Source organism: Hordeum vulgare, chromosome 6H (genome assembly GCF_904849725.1).
Source record: "Hordeum vulgare subsp. vulgare chromosome 6H, MorexV3_pseudomolecules_assembly, whole genome shotgun sequence".
Taxonomy (NCBI): Eukaryota; Viridiplantae; Streptophyta; class Magnoliopsida; order Poales; family Poaceae; genus Hordeum; species Hordeum vulgare.
In genome coordinates this window covers 52,162,440-52,179,865 of record NC_058523.1, presented here as the reverse complement: position 1 = coordinate 52,179,865, position 17,426 = coordinate 52,162,440, and the positions used below count along the sequence as shown (strand labels likewise).

The following is a 17,426-nucleotide window of genomic DNA, read 5'->3' as shown; positions in this document are numbered from 1 at the left end:
CTGATTTTACTAGAGCTTCAAATAATTCTGAAATTTTAGAAAAGTTTTGCCATGAAAATTCTCTGCTTTATCCTAATTTTTCAGGAGTTTTGTAGTCTCGGAAGTATGGTGTTCATTCAGATCTGTAGAGACTGTTCTGTTTTTGACAAATTCTATTTTGCATGCATAGTTTGCTTGTTTTAGTGTTTTCATAGCTTATATTTAGTGATATAAATTATGGGAATGATATAATGCAGTAGGTATTGCGTGAGAACAATTATAAATCTTGTGTTGACAGTACCTAAGTGAATAATCTATCTTTATTACGCTAACCCGTCTCACGAAGTTCCATTAAATTTTGTGTGATTGAAGTTTTCAATTTTGGGTTGAGATATTAATATGAGAAGAATAAGGAGCAGCAAGAACGTAAGAGCATCTCTAGCACACCACGTATATCACCGACCCGTAACAGTCGTTTACAGTCTACGAAAAAACGTTTTTGCGCACCGGCGTGTGCAGCGGCCGAGCAGACCCGGCAAAACGGACCCGTAAAAAAGGATATTCGTAGATATCCTTTTTTACGGGTCCGTTTCGCGGGGTCTGCTCAGCAGCCGTCCGCCGTCGACCCGTAATTCAGTTATTTGCATTTCAATTTCGAGCATGAAAACACATCTTTTGCTTCTTTATTTTCTTCAAAGGCATTGGATACATAATAATTCACCAAATATTAGCTAAAATAGCAACACCAAAGAAAGCAAGAATCAAAATTAGGCATTTTAGAAGATATCCAACTTCCATAACTGCTCCCATCAGTTGAACCATCATCTTCTTCATGCATTCGTTGTTGATCTCTGGATTCTTGATCTTAAGTTCTTCAATCTTCGGCTTTGATTCTAAAGAATTAGACGTTGCTTCCCCTCTAATTTCCTTTCTAATTGCACATGTAGCCACATCATTAGCCTCAATTATACTAAGGAGTGCACGAGCATCTATTAAGTTTGTACCTATCAATAAATCGATGTATTCTTCTTCCCAATACCACGAACATCTATTAAGTTTGTACCTATCGATAAATCGATGTATTCTTCTTCCCAATACCAAAATGAGCATCCAGCTTCCTACACACATGAACATATCAATAAGCTACCGAAATTTAACCAAATAAGTTGACAAAGACGAACGGAAAGAAGAACATACCCCGTCGTTATTGCATTTGAAGAATACCCATCCAAGGTATTGCCGCGTGCTAGATGTAAGCCACAGCACTGTCTCTGTGCAGTCGTCGCACTGTATGAGCGGCATCGGCAAGCCGGCGAGCACCGAGCCCGGGCGACGGTCGACCGAGTCCTTGCCGGTAAACCGACGACAACGACTAGAGGACGAACCAGTACATGCATGCGGCGCTGACGCTTTGCCGGGGCTATGCGGGGTGCTCCGCAACCAATCCATGGCTTGGCACAGCCACCGGTGGCCGGAAATGCCAAATCCGATGGCCGCGACAAACCGCCGCCGATCTGCAACTTTCTAGCCAACCAAGGCACGAGGGAGTGGTGGAGGTCAATCTCGGATGTGTGGCGGCCCGCCAGCATGATCCCGACGGCTGGTATCGCCAGAATCGTAGGCGGCAGCCCGACGGCGGTGGCTGGTGGAAAAGCGCGGGCTGAAATGTCTCACCCACCAACCGCTCCCGATATATACAGGGCACCGACGAGGCGAGGGCGAGAACCTTCATTTTCGCAGGTTCGGGTGGGCATTTTGTCGCGCCCCGCAAAAACATTTACGGGTCGGACACGTTTAAGGGGTGTGGTCGGGCAACATTTTTGCGCCGACCCGTATTTTGACGGTTATTTTGCGGGTCGGGGCATTATACGGGGTATGCTAGAGATGCTCTAAGCTTGGAGATGCCCAAGGCACCCCAAGGTAATATCCAAGGAATACTCAAGCGTCCAAGCTTGGGGATGCCCGGAAGGCATCCCCTCTTACGTCTCCAACACTTTCGATATATCTTACTTGGAGCTATATTCTTATTCATCACAGATATGTGTTTTACTTGGAGCATCATTTTATTTTCTTGTTCTCTCTTAGATGTTATTTATATTTTTTTAATAAAAAGTTCCAAGAATCACCTTTAGAATGCTTGAATTGCATGTGTGATGTGTACTGTACAAAAACATAAACTTTTTTGTACTATTTAAATTTATCAGATTTTACTGGAACTTAGAAAGTTTATGAATTTTTTACACAGTACTGTCATACAAATTGTTTATCACTTCCTAAACCTTCATAATTTTTGAATTTATAGAAGTACACTTTTCACATAAATTGCTACAGATTGTTCTGTTTGGACAAATTTGTACCATAGTTTTGTTATTTATTTATCCTAGAGTTTTCATGGCTTATATTGATATATATAAATTATGAAAATGATAGTATACAATACCTAATGTTTGAAAATTATTATGCAACTTTTTTTGGTAGTACATGAAGTGTTGATTTATTCTTACGTGTACTAACTATTTCATGAGTTATTTTTAAGTTTTGTGTGGATGAAGTTTTTAAGACTTAGATGAAATCGGGATATGAGAGGATTGAACGAGATACAAAAGCTCAAGATTGAGGATGCCCAAGGTACCCGGAGTAAATATTTAAAGAAGTATCAAGCATCTAAGCTTGGGGATGCTACGCACCCCACCTCTTTTCATCGATAAATATCGGTTAGCCTATGTTGAATCCAAGTTTTTATTTATCCACATAATATGTGCTATTCTTGGAGTGTATTTTTATTTTCTTTGCTGTTTGAAATGAAATATAAGATTTGAAAATCTTTGTTGAGAGAGAATCCCCACATAGCTACTTAATTGTTTGACTACTCATTGATCTTCATTTATATCTTTTGAGAATAGTTTGATTATTTTCTCTTGTGCTTCACTTATATCCTAAGAGTAAATTGTAAATGCATGAAATATCATAAATATGAAATTATTAATGTGCTTTATGCTTAGTAGTATCTTCACATCTCGTCATACAAGCAATTCATGAATGATTAGTATAAGAAAGAGAACTTTCACATACAAATATATTATCTTGGACATCTTTTATAATTGTAAATACTCATCAATTATTTACAACCTTGCTCAAATAATTGAAGTTGGACAAGGAAGACAACATAATGGTTACGTCTGGGTATATTTGCATAGAAGTTATATTATTATGGATCCTCCAACGTGTGATGATTGTTTAGAATATTTTCCTAGCCAAAACTTCGCACTAAGTAGAAATACTACTTGTGCATCCAAATCATTGAACCAAATTTCTTCCATGAGAGTCCATCATATCTACCTATATATGGTATTTCACCGTCATTTCAAATAAATTTGCACGTGTCACCTCTAAACATTTAAATAGACATCCGTTTTGTGTGCCTGTAACATTCATGGAACGACGTGACAATCATTATCTTCCATACTAAGAGAGTCATTCTCAAGATGAGTGTTTATTCACTTGTCATTGCACGAGAGAGTGGTAAAAAGGACGTTCAGTCCTCAATAATAGACAATAAATAAACAAGAACTTCTGTTAGAAAGTTGATTGTTTGAAGGGCACCCGTGGATACGGCTAGCCATGAAATGTGTCTCAATGGTTTTGGGAACCGTCAATAATATAATTAGAATGAAAGATATTGAAAACTCTGTTGTGACGTTGACATGAAAGGCACGCCGTCTAAAATTACATATTCATCTCTGTTTTAAAACAATGAGCTCTAACACCTCTGCAAATTGCTCCTTCCATCTTTGAGTCGGTGAAGGTGGGAGTTGGAGAATTCCAAAACATGCCCTTAGTTGGGATAACTTAAGGAAGAAGAAGCTGAGGATGAAAGGAGATTCTTGATACGAATCAACAAAATAAAAACCAATTTCTTTACTCTGTTGTTATATAATCAATAAAATCGGATAAGAAAAAGATTTCGAAACAACATCCGTGGTGATCACGTAGACAAACAAGACCCAAACATTGCACTTATTTGAACCCAGCTTAATTTTGGCCTTCACTTAAATATTCAAAACGCCGGCCTGACGATGCCCGTCGCTCGAAGCAGCAACAGCGCCCGGCACGGTCGCGTAGATGTCCAGCTCCAGTACCATGTGGTCGCGCGACTCCATCCTGGCCGTCCTCCACAGGACGTGCCCAGTCGCCTTCCGGAACGCGCCCGTGCCGCCGGCGACCACGAGCTCCCTGACCGCGGCGGAGATGTCGTCGCGGCCCACCACGGCGATGGTGCTGCCGTTGTACGCGCCGCCCGTGAGCGCCACGGTCATGGACACCATCAGCACGGGCTCCTTGAGGCCGGCTAGCATGTACGACCCCTGCGCGCGGCCGACTGCCGGCGATGCTGCGCTGGGGCCTTCCGTCAGCGCGTCGTCGATCACCGTCGTGTCGCCGAAGTGGGCGCCCGGCATGAACGGGTGCGCGGGGCCAGGCCCCTTCACGAGCTGCACCGCCGTCTGGCCCGGGCCGCCGGTGATGTCGTGCATGTACAAGCGCAGGTGGATCTGCCGGCGCCGCGCGGCAGCCGTTGACGTTGCCAAGGCGAGGGTCAAAGCCGCGAGGAAGAGGAAGCGAGGCATTGATGCGATCATAGTGAACGTGGTTGAAGAATGTATCATGTGGAACGATGAATGGACTCACTACAGATAATATGACTCATGGTACGAGCTGTTTATATATATATGTATAGTCGACGATGGTACATGGTGACCGTGTTGCCATGCGCAGCAGTCTACCGTAGTTGCGTTACGCAAAGCCAGGTCGCCATGCGTACAAGACATGTATGACCAGGTGCTCTCTGAATCTCCTGCCAGCTTGCTGCTAAGCCACTCAAAGCCAACAATCTTGCTACCAAGTGTGAGGAACAGGCTTTCATTTCACTTCTTCATTCCGCTGTTGCTTTCACGTTTTTATCCTAGGCGATTCCTCCCAACTTTTTTGTTTAGACTTGTCAAAGTTAGTGAAGTTTTTTCCGCAATTTGTTTCTTGGAAGAGTTTAAGCTAGGATGTAGACCCAGTTCTTTTGCTAGAATCTGGGATTCTACCAACTGTTGTACATTTTTCGGCTTTTGTTTTCTTAGGCGTGTAACAATTTTTGCTATTTTATTAATCTCATATGTGAAACACCAGATATGCAATTTTAATTATGATATCGGCTATTTTTCTTGAAGAATATTCATGAACCATCGCACCATCACTTGTCTCATATATTGTTCCAAAATCCAACTGATAGTTATGATTTATTCTGGTGCTTCATGACGATCAAAGGACTGCTCACTGCTCTTTTCAAAGGACGGGAAAAACATATAATTCGACAACTATTACAGTTTATTGATTGTTTCTGCATGAACTAAATCTTGGCGTGCATACAAAGCTATGCCCCCCTCACTGCCCAGAAATTGCTAGCACATGGCAAAAACATATCATCTCCATCTTGACGGCTAATATTACTTTTGGCAGCAGCAAATGCCACTAGGGTCTGGTGCGCAATAGCTTTTAGCCTTGTCGTAACCTTGGTAAACCCTCACGAGGCTCAAGCAATACATCATTAATTTCATCAATATGCTTTTACATGGTAAACCCTCACCCACAACTATAGTCGTCTTCGCTTCCACACCACGCCACCGCCAAGATGGTCGATTTCCATGATCGCCACCGAAGATCATACCGCTTGTAACTAAGGTTTGTTCGTCGGTCGAGTTGATTGGCTACCCTTCCTTTTCCCGATCCTTTGGTCCAGGTTTTAATCTCTCTCTCTCCCAAGTCATCTTGATCGGCGTTTATTTTTGGTTTTTCGATCTTAGATCGGTTTAAGCCCTCTTCGATGTATGACCAGGGGCTCTCTGAATCTCCTGCCAGCTTGCTGCTAAGCCACTCAAAGCCAACAATCTTGCGACCAAGTGTGAGGAGAATGCTTTCATTTCACTTCTTCATTCCGTCTGTTGCTTTCACGTTTTTATCCTAGGCGATTCCTCCCAACTTTTTTGTTTAGACTTGTCAAAGTTAGTGAAGTTTTTCCCGCATTTTTTTGGTTTTTTGGAAAAGTTTAAGCTAGGATGTAATCTGGCTCGTAAAATCAGTTCTATCAGTGGAAGATTAGCATGGATGCGCATGGACACTGTCGTCATCATCACAAGTGTGTGTCATAAGTTCATAACATGACAATTACTCCCTCAGTACCACAATACTTGTTGTTGGAGAGAACTAGTATAGTTCTCCCCAACGACAAGTATTTAGGAACAAAAGAGTAGGTAAGAGATCTAGTTTGAGCCATCTTCAAGATGTAGTCACCACGAAAACGAGTCGCTAATCAATTAATGGTTTGTTAGATAAATCATTAATAAGATCAAAAGTAACAATTAATTAATTTGAGGTTGAAGAGTGAGTGTGCTCTCTCTCTCTCTCTCTCAAACCCTTCGTTGTGATACCACCCCATAGGGGAGAACATTTGCAATATGTGTTGTATAATTTTCGGCTTTTGTTTTCTCAGGCGTGTAACAATTTTCGCTATTTTATTAGTCTCATATACGAAACACCAGATGTGCAATTTTAATTATGATTTCGGGTAATTTTCTCAAAGGATATTCATGAACCATCCCACCATCACTTATCTCATTTTTCCAAAATCCAACTGATAGTTATGTATTATTCTGGTGCATCATGCATGGTGATGAAAGGACTGCTCACTGTTCTTTTCAGAGGACGGGGAAAACATATAATTCGACAACTATTACAGTTTATTGATTGTTTCTACATGAACTAAACCTCGGCGTGCATACATAGCTATGCCCCCCTCACTGCCCAGAAATTGCTAGCACATGGCAAAAACATATCATCTCCATCTTGACGGCTAATATTACTTTTGGCAGCAGCAAATGCCACTAGGGTCTGGTGCGCAATAGCTTTTAGCCTTGTCGTAACCTTGGCGTCCGCAGTCAACCTTGCACACGTTGTCGCCGTTGGGTCCTGCCGGCGGCGCGCAGGCTTTCTCGGCTATGCATAACTTTGCCCAACCGCCTCTTGTACCTATGAACAATGAAGCAGGTTAGCGCACACACAGTCGACCACCAGGACAATTCTTCTTGCTCATTTCAAAGTGTGTGCATGAAAGGGGAAATTGATATACAGAGAAACAAGAAGCATATGTACCTGATGCATGACAGGGCAAGAAGGTGGTAGACATGAGCAGGAGAGCGAGCAAACACAAGGCCCGAGTGTTACTTCCGGTAGCAGCCATGAGAAGCTAGCAGCAAGCTATTGCTTCTTCTTTTCTTCGTGAGAAGTACTGTAGCTACCTATTTGCTTTCGCTCCGGTGTCACTGGTAGATGTCAGCAATGGAAGTAATGGTTCATGCATGTTTCGCGGGCCAGCGGGTGTTTATATAGAGGCAAAAGCGAATCGGAGAATTATTCCTGTATCAATGAGCAAATTATGGAGAATCGATTAGTGCACATTGTAAAATCATGTATAAATGTTCATAGATATTGTGCATGATACGATCATTTATTCCGGTAAAAAAATGAGTGCAATTAATTTCGGTAAATAATACAGATCATCCATCCGACTTGCCATAGATCAGGATGTAGTCCACGTGGCCTCAACCAATGGCCAGGATTAAGCCAAATTTTATTTGGTACCTTATGCGTCCGTTAAAAGTCATTTGGTACACAACGCACACCCCTCTGTTCACTCGATCTAAATAGGCCGGACCATCTTAGAGGAAGCGACTTTTTGTATGACATTGAGTGTTAGTCGACTAAAAGGCGACATGTGTAGTTCGGTGTGACGAAGATGCGTATGTTCAGATAGATGTGTGGCCAAACAAAAAAGAACCGAGTCCGGAATGAAGATATATGAGATAGAGTTGACCGGGTAGCATCAATTGAAAAAGCCTGGTCCAACATCGTCTGAGATGTTTTTGGCATATGTGATGCAGGTCTCCAGAAACTCGAGTGCATAGCAGACAGGTAAAGCTTGATGATAATGCCAGGAGTAGACCGAACTTGACATGGAAGGAGTCCATAAAGATAGATCTGAAATATTGAATTATCACCAAAGATATAGCCATGGACACGTATGCGTGTAAGCTTGCTATCAATATGTCAGAACCATTAGTTGGTCACGAGATATTATGGATTTCACTTCTAGCTACCCTAACTTTTTAGGCACTAAAGATTGGTGTTGTTGTTGTTGTTGTTGTTGTTCCTTCATAAGCTTTCGGTCTTTCTTTCGTTTTCCCGTTTCTAGACCTGTTATGTTCGATTTAATTTGTCTTTCTTTTTGGTTTCTATATTTTTGTATTTCTTTTCTTTTTCCCTTTTGTTTTCTGTTTCTTTGTCTTCTTTAAAATTTGTGAAAAGAAATCATTTGAAAATATTTGAAAATTTGACAATATTTTTGAATTCCTGAACTTTTTGCAAATTTGGAAACTTTATATTGAAATTCGTGAACCTTTTAGAAACCCCACGGACCTTTTTCAAAATCCATGAAATATTTTAAAATGCATGAATGTTTGTTTAAATCTAGAAACTCTTTCCAAATTTTACGATTTTCTTCAAAATCCACAAAATTTTATAAATTCATGATTTTTTAAAATCGATAATTTTCTTCAATTTTCATAAAAAAATTAAAATTACTGAACTTATTTTAAAATTTCTCAAAGTTTTTGTTGAGTATCATGATTATTTAGGAAGTATAGGATAAATTAGGATTAGTTCTAGCATATCTTGTACTTCTATATTTGTGTTCACGAGGCTCAAGCAATACATCATTAATTTCATCAATATGCTTTTACATGGTAAACCCTAACCCACAACTATAGTCGTCTTTGCTTCCACACCACGCCACCCCCAAGATGGTCGATTTCCATGATCGCCACCGAAGATCATACCGCTTGTAACTAAGGTTTGTTCGTCGGTCGAGTTGATTGGCTACCCTTCCTTTTCCCGATCCTTTGGTCCAGGTTTTAATCTCTCTCTCTCCCAAGTCATCTTGATCGGCGTTTATTTTTGGTTTTTCGATCTTAGATCGGTTTAAGCCCTCTTCGATGTATGACCAGGGGCTCTCTGAATCTCCTGCCAGCTTGCTGCTAAGCCACTCAAAGCCAACAATCTTGCGACCAAGTGTGAGGAGAATGCTTTCATTTCACTTCTTCATTCCGTCTGTTGCTTTCACGTTTTTATCCTAGGCGATTCCTCCCAACTTTTTTGTTTAGACTTGTCAAAGTTAGTGAAGTTTTTCCCGCATTTTTTTGGTTTTTTGGAAAAGTTTAAGCTAGGATGTAATCTGGCTCGTGAAATCAGTTCTATCAGTGGAAGATTAGCATGGATGCGCATGGACACTGTCGTCATCATCACAAGTGTGTGTCATAAGTTCATAACATGACAATTACTCCCTCAGTACCACAATACTTGTTGTTGGAGAGAACTAGTATAGTTCTCCCCAACGACAAGTATTTAGGAACAAAAGAGTAGGTAAGAGATCTAGTTTGAGCCATCTTCAAGATGTAGTCACCACGAAAACGAGTCGCTAATCAATTAATGGTTTGTTAGATAAATCATTAATAAGATCAAAAGTAACAATTAATTAATTTGAGGTTGAAGACTGAGTGTGCTCTCTCTCTCTCTCTCAAACCCTTCGTTGTGATACCACCCCATAGGGGAGAACATTTGCAATATGTGTTGTATAATTTTCGGCTTTTGTTTTCTCAGGCGTGTAACAATTTTCGCTATTTTATTAGTCTCATATACGAAACACCAGATGTGCAATTTTAATTATGATTTCGGGTAATTTTCTCAAAGGATATTCATGAACCATCCCACCATCACTTATCTCATTTTTCCAAAATCCAACTGATAGTTATGTATTATTCTGGTGCATCATGCATGGTGATGCAAGGACTGCTCACTGTTCTTTTCAAAGGACGGGGAAAACATATAATTCGACAACTATTACAGTTTATTGATTGTTTCTACATGAACTAAACCTCGGCGTGCATACATAGCTATGCCCCCCTCACTGCCCAGAAATTGCTAGCACACGGCAAAAACATATCATCTCCATCTTGACGGCTAATATTACTTTTGGCAGCAGCAAATGCCACTAGGGTCTGGTGCGCAATAGCTTTTAGCCTTGTCGTAACCTTGGCGTCCGCAGTCAACCTTGCACACGTTGTCGCCGTTGGGTCCTGCCGGCGGCGCGCAGGCTTTCTCGGCTATGCATAACTTTGCCCAACCGCCTCTTGTACCTATGAACAATGAAGCAGGTTAGCGCACACACAGTCGACCACCAGGACAATTCTTCTTGCTCATTCCAAAGTGTGTGCACGAAAGGGGAAATTGATATACAGAGAAACAAGAAGCATATGTACCTGATGCATGACAGGGCAAGAAGGTGGTAGACATGAGCAGGAGAGCGAGGAAACACAAGGCCCGAGTGTTACTTCCGGTAGCAGCCATGAGAAGCTAGCAGCAAGCTATTGCTTCTTCTTTTCTTCGTGAGAAGTACTGTAGCTCCCTATTTGCTTTCGCTCCGGTGTCACTGGTAGATGTCAGCAATGGAAGTAATGGTTCATGCATGTTTTGCGGGCCAGCGGGTGTTTATATAGAGGCAAAAGCGAATCGGAGAATTATTCCTGTATCAATGAGCAAATTATGGAGAATCGATTAGTGCACATTGTAAAATCATGTATAAATGTTCATAGATATTGTGCATGATACGATCATTTATTCCGGTAAAAAAATGAGTGCAATTAATTTCGGTAAATAATACAGATCATCCATCCGACTTGCCATAGATCAGGATGTAGTCCACGTGGCCTCAACCAATGGCCAGGATTAAGCCAAATTTTATTTGGTACCTTATGCGTCCGTTAAAAGTCATTTGGTACACAACGCACACCCCTCTGTTCACTCGATCTAAATAGGCCGGCCCATCTTAGAGGAAGCGACTTTTTGTATGACATTGAGTGTTAGTCGACTAAAAGGCGACATGTGTAGTTCGGTGTGACGAAGATGCGTATGTTCAGATAGATGTGTGGCCAAACAAAAAAGAACCGAGTCCGGAATGAAGATATATGAGATAGAGTTGACCGGGTAGCATCAATTGAAAAAGCCTGGTCCAACATCGTCTGAGATGTTTTTGGCATATGTGATGCAGGTCTCCAGAAACTCGAGTGCATAGCAGACAGGTAAAGCTTGATGATAATGCCAGGAGTAGACCGAACTTGACATGGAAGGAGTCCATAAAGATAGATCTGAAATATTGAATTATCACCAAAGATATAGCCATGGACACGTATGCGTGTAAGCTTGCTATCAATATGTCAGAACCATTAGTTGGTCACGAGATATTATGGATTTCACTTCTAGCTACCCTAACTTTTTAGGCACTAAAGATTTGTGTTGTTGTTGTTGTTGTTGTTGTTGTTGTTCCTTCATAAGCTTTCGGCCTTTCTTTCGTTTTCCCGTTTCTAGACCTGTTATGTTCGATTTAATTTGTCTTTCTTTTTGGTTTCTATATTTTTGTATTTCTTTTCTTTTTCCCATTTGTTTTCTGTTTCTTTGTCTTCTTTAAAATTTGTGAAAAGAAATCATTTGAAAATATTTGAAAATTTGACAATATTTTTGAATTCCTGAACTTTTTGCAAATTTGGAAACTTTATATTGAAATTCGTGAACCTTTTAGAAACCCCACGAACCTTTTTCAAAATCCATGAAATATTTTAAAATGCATGAATGTTTGTTTAAATCTAGAAACTCTTTCCAAATTTTACGATTTTCTTCAAAATCCACAAAATTTTATAAATTCATGATTTTTTAAAATCGATAATTTTCTTCAATTTTCATAAAAAAATTAAAATTACTGAACTTATTTTAAAATTTCTCAAAGTTTTTGTTGAGTATCATGATTATTTAGGAAGTATAGGATAAATTAGGATTAGTTCTAATATATCTTGTACTTCTATATTTGTGTTCACGAGGCTCAAGCAATACATCATTAATTTCATCAATATGCTTTTACATGGTAAACCCTCACCCACAACTATAGTCGTCTTCGCTTCCACACCACGCCACCGCCAAGATGGTCGATTTCCATGATCGCCACCGAAGATCATACCGCTTGTAACTAAGGTTTGTTCGTCGGTCGAGTTGATTGGCTACCCTTCCTTTTCCCGATCCTTTGGTCCAGGTTTTAATCTCTCTCTCTCCCAAGTCATCTTGATCGGCGTTTATTTTTGGTTTTTCGATCTTAGATCGGTTTAAGCCCTCTTCGATGTATGACCAGGGGCTCTCTGAATCTCCTGCCAGCTTGCTGCTAAGCCACTCAAAGCCAACAATCTTGCGACCAAGTGTGAGGAGAATGCTTTCATTTCACTTCTTCATTCCATCTGTTGCTTTCACGTTTTTATCCCAGGCGATTCGTCCCAACTTTTTTGTTTAGACTTGTCAAAGTTAGTGAAGTTTTTTCCGCATTTTTTTTGTTTTTTGGAAAAGTTTAAGCTAGGATGTAATCTGGCTCGTGAAATCCGTTCTATCAGTGGAAGATTAGCATGGATGCGCATCGACACTGTCGTCATCATCACAAGTGTGTGTCATAAGTTCATAACATGACAATTACTCCCTCTGTACCACAATACTTGTTGTTGGAGAGAACTAGTATAGTTCTCCTCAACAACAAGTATTTAGGAACAAAAGAGTAGGTAAGAGATCTAGTTTGAGCCATCTTCAAGATGTAGTCACCACGAAAACGAGTCGCTAATCAATTAATGGTTTGTTAGATAAATCATTAATAAGATCAAAAGTAACAATTAATTAATTTGAGGTTGAAGACTGAGTGTGCTCTCTCTCTCTCTCTCAAACCCTTCGTTGTGATACCACCCCATAGGGGAGAACATTTGCAATATGTGTTGTATAATTTTCGGCTTTTGTTTTCTCAGGCGTGTAACAATTTTCGCTATTTTATTAATCTCATATACGAAACACCAGATGTGCAATTTTAATTATGATTTCGGGTAATTTTCTCAAAGGATATTCATGAACCATCCCACCATCACTTATCTCATTTTTCCAAAATCCAACTGATAGTTATGTATTATTCTGGTGCATCATGCATGGTGATGAAAGGACTGCTCACTGTTCTTTTCAGAGGACGGGGAAAACATATAATTCGACAACTATTACAGTTTATTGATTGTTTCTACATGAACTAAACCTCGGCGTGCATACATAGCTATGCCCCCCTCACTGCCCAGAAATTGCTAGCACATGGCAAAAACATATCATCTCCATCTTGACGGCTAATATTACTTTTGGCAGCAGCAAATGCCACTAGGGTCTGGTGCGCAATAGCTTTTAGCCTTGTCGTAACCTTGGCGTCCGCAGTCAACCTTGCACACGTTGTCGCCGTTGGGTCCTGCCGGCGGCGCGCAGGCTTTCTCGGCTATGCATAACTTTGCCCAACCGCCTCTTGTACCTATGAACAATGAAGCAGGTTAGCGCACACACAGTCGACCACCAGGACAATTCTTCTTGCTCATTCCAAAGTGTGTGCACGAAAGGGGAAATTGATATACAGAGAAACAAGAAGCATATGTACCTGATGCATGACAGGGCAAGAAGGTGGTAGACATGAGCAGGAGAGCGAGGAAACACAAGGCCCGAGTGTTACTTCCGGTAGCAGCCATGAGAAGCTAGCAGCAAGCTATTGCTTCTTCTTTTCTTCGTGAGAAGTACTGTAGCTCCCTATTTGCTTTCGCTCCGGTGTCACTGGTAGATGTCAGCAATGGAAGTAATGGTTCATGCATGTTTTGCGGGCCAGCGGGTGTTTATATAGAGGCAAAAGCGAATCGGAGAATTATTCCTGTATCAATGAGCAAATTATGGAGAATCGATTAGTGCACATTGTAAAATCATGTATAAATGTTCATAGATATTGTGCATGATACGATCATTTATTCCGGTAAAAAAATGAGTGCAATTAATTTCGGTAAATAATACAGATCATCCATCCGACTTGCCATAGATCAGGATGTAGTCCACGTGGCCTCAACCAATGGCCAGGATTAAGCCAAATTTTATTTGGTACCTTATGCGTCCGTTAAAAGTCATTTGGTACACAACGCACACCCCTCTGTTCACTCGATCTAAATAGGCCGGCCCATCTTAGAGGAAGCGACTTTTTGTATGACATTGAGTGTTAGTCGACTAAAAGGCGACATGTGTAGTTCGGTGTGACGAAGATGCGTATGTTCAGATAGATGTGTGGCCAAACAAAAAAGAACCGAGTCCGGAATGAAGATATATGAGATAGAGTTGACCGGGTAGCATCAATTGAAAAAACCTGGTCCAACATCGTCTGAGATGTTTTTGGCATATGTGATGCAGGTCTCCAGAAACTCGAGTGCATAGCAGACAGGTAAAGCTTGATGATAATGCCAGGAGTAGACCGAACTTGACATGGAAGGAGTCCATAAAGATAGATCTGAAATATTGAATTATCACCAAAGATATAGCCATGGACACGTATGCGTGTAAGCTTGCTATCAATATGTCAGAACCATTAGTTGGTCACGAGATATTATGGATTTCACTTCTAGCTACCCTAACTTTTTAGGCACTAAAGATTTGTGTTGTTGTTGTTGTTGTTGTTGTTGTTCCTTCATAAGCTTTCGGCCTTTCTTTCGTTTTCCCGTTTCTAGACCTGTTATGTTCGATTTAATTTGTCTTTCTTTTTGGTTTCTATATTTTTGTATTTCTTTTCTTTTTCCCTTTTGTTTTCTGTTTCTTTGTCTTCTTTAAAATTTGTGAAAAGAAATCATTTAAAAATATTTGAAAATTTGACAATATTTTTGAATTCCTGAACTTTTTGCAAATTTGGAAACTTTATATTGAAATTCGTGAACCTTTTAGAAACCCCGCGGACCTTTTTCAAAATCCATGAAATATTTTAAAATGCATGAATGTTTGTTTAAATCTAGAAACTCTTTCCAAATTTTACGATTTTCTTCAAAATCCACAAAATTTTATAAATTCATGATTTTTTAAAATCGATAATTTTCTTCAATTTTCATAAAAAAATTAAAATTACTGAACTTATTTTAAAATTTCTCAAAGTTTTTGTTGAGTATCATGATTATTTAGGAAGTATAGGATAAATTAGGATTAGTTCTAATATATCTTGTACTTCTATATTTGTGTTCACGAGGCTCAAGCAATACATCATTAATTTCATCAATATGCTTTTACATGGTAAACCCTCACCCACAACTATAGTCGTCTTCGCTTCCACACCACGCCACCGCCAAGATGGTCGATTTCCATGATCGCCACCAAAGATCATACCGCTTGTAACTAAGGTTTGTTCGTCGGTCGAGTTGATTGGCTACCCTTCCTTTTCCCGATCCTTTGGTCCAGGTTTTAATCTCTCTCTCTCCCAAGTCATCTTGATCGGCGTTTATTTTTGGTTTTTCGATCTTAGATCGGTTTAAGCCCTCTTCGATGTATGACCAGGGGCTCTCTGAATCTCCTGCCAGCTTGCTGCTAAGCCACTCAAAGCCAACAATCTTGCGACCAAGTGTGAGGAGAATGCTTTCATTTCACTTCTTCATTCCATCTGTTGCTTTCACGTTTTTATCCCAGGCGATTCGTCCCAACTTTTTTGTTTAGACTTGTCAAAGTTAGTGAAGTTTTTTCCGCATTTTTTTTGTTTTTTGGAAAAGTTTAAGCTAGGATGTAATCTGGCTCGTGAAATCCGTTCTATCAGTGGAAGATTAGCATGGATGCGCATCGACACTGTCGTCATCATCACAAGTGTGTGTCATAAGTTCATAACATGACAATTACTCCCTCTGTACCACAATACTTGTTGTTGGAGAGAACTAGTATAGTTCTCCTCAACAACAAGTATTTAGGAACAAAAGAGTAGGTAAGAGATCTAGTTTGAGCCATCTTCAAGATGTAGTCACCACGAAAACGAGTCGCTAATCAATTAATGGTTTGTTAGATAAATCATTAATAAGATCAAAAGTAACAATTAATTAATTTGAGGTTGAAGACTGAGTGTGCTCTCTCTCTCTCTCTCTCAAACCCTTCCTTGTGATACCACCCCATAGGGGAGAACATTTGCAATATGTGTTGTATAATTTTCGGCTTTTGTTTTCTCAGGCGTGTAACAATTTTCGCTATTTTATTAATCTCATATACGAAACACCAGATGTGCAATTTTAATTATGATTTCGGGTAATTTTCTCAAAGGATATTCATGAACCATCCCACCATCACTTATCTCATTTTTCCAAAATCCAACTGATAGTTATGTATTATTCTGGTGCATCATGCATGGTGATGAAAGGACTGCTCACTGTTCTTTTCAGAGGACGGGGAAAACATATAATTCGACAACTATTACAGTTTATTGATTGTTTCTACATGAACTAAACCTCGGCGTGCATACAAAGCTATGCCCCCCTCACTGCCCAGAAATTGCTAGCACATGGCAAAAACATATCATCTCCATCTTGACGGCTAATATTACTTTTGGCAGCAGCAAATGCCACTAGGGTCTGCTGCGCAATAGCTTTTAGCCTTGTCGTAACCTTGGCGTCCGCAGTCAACCTTGCACACGTTGTCGCCGTTGGGTCCTGCCGGCGGCGCGCAGGCTTTCTCGGCTATGCATAACTTTGCCCAACCGCCTCTTGTACCTATGAACAATGAAGCAGGTTAGCGCACACACAGTCGACCACCAGGACAATTCTTCTTGCTCATTCCAAAGTGTGTGCATGAAAGGGGAAATTGATATACAGAGAAACAAGAAGCATATGTACCTGATGCATGACAGGGCAAGAAGGTGGTAGACATGAGCAGGAGAGCGAGCAAACACAAGGCCCGAGTGTTACTTCCGGTAGCAGCCATGAGAAGCTAGCAGCAAGCTATTGCTTCTTCTTTTCTTCGTGAGAAGTACTGTAGCTACCTATTTGCTTTCGCTCCGGTGTCACTGGTAGATGTCAGCAATGGAAGTAATGGTTCATGCATGTTTTGCGGGCCAGCGGGTGTTTATATAGAGGCAAAAGCGAATCGGAGAATTATTCCTGTATCAATGAGCAAATTATGGAGAATCGATTAGTGCACATTGTAAAATCATGTATAAATGTTCATAGATATTGTGCATGATACGATCATTTATTCCGGTAAAAAAATGAGTGCAATTAATTTCGGTAAATAATACAGATCATCCATCCGACTCGCCATAGATCAGGATGTAGTCCACGTGGCCTCAACCAATGGCCAGGATTAAGCCAAATTTTATTTGGTACCTTATGCGTCCGTTAAAAGTCATTTGGTACACAACGCACACCCCTCTGTTCACTCGATCTAAATAGGCCGGCCCATCTTAGAGGAAGAAA

At 40.4% G+C, this 17,426-nt stretch overlaps 1 protein-coding gene across 1 annotated transcript; it reads right to left on the bottom strand.

Annotated features, from left to right (window-relative positions):
- Nucleotides 1-3,882: 3,882 nt before the first annotated feature.
- On the bottom strand, nucleotides 3,883-4,604 carry LOC123405059 (dirigent protein 1-like). Its single transcript, XM_045098916.1, has one exon. The coding sequence runs from the start codon at nucleotides 4,602-4,604 to the stop codon at nucleotides 4,029-4,031; it is 576 nt and encodes a 191-aa protein (XP_044954851.1). The 3' UTR covers nucleotides 3,883-4,028.
- Nucleotides 4,605-17,426: the final 12,822 nt, after the last annotated feature.

Coding starts and splice junctions, on each gene's coding strand:
- LOC123405059 (XM_045098916.1), bottom strand. CDS start 4,604: ATGCCTCGCTTCCTCTTCCTCGCGGCTTTGACCCTCGCCTTGGCAACG.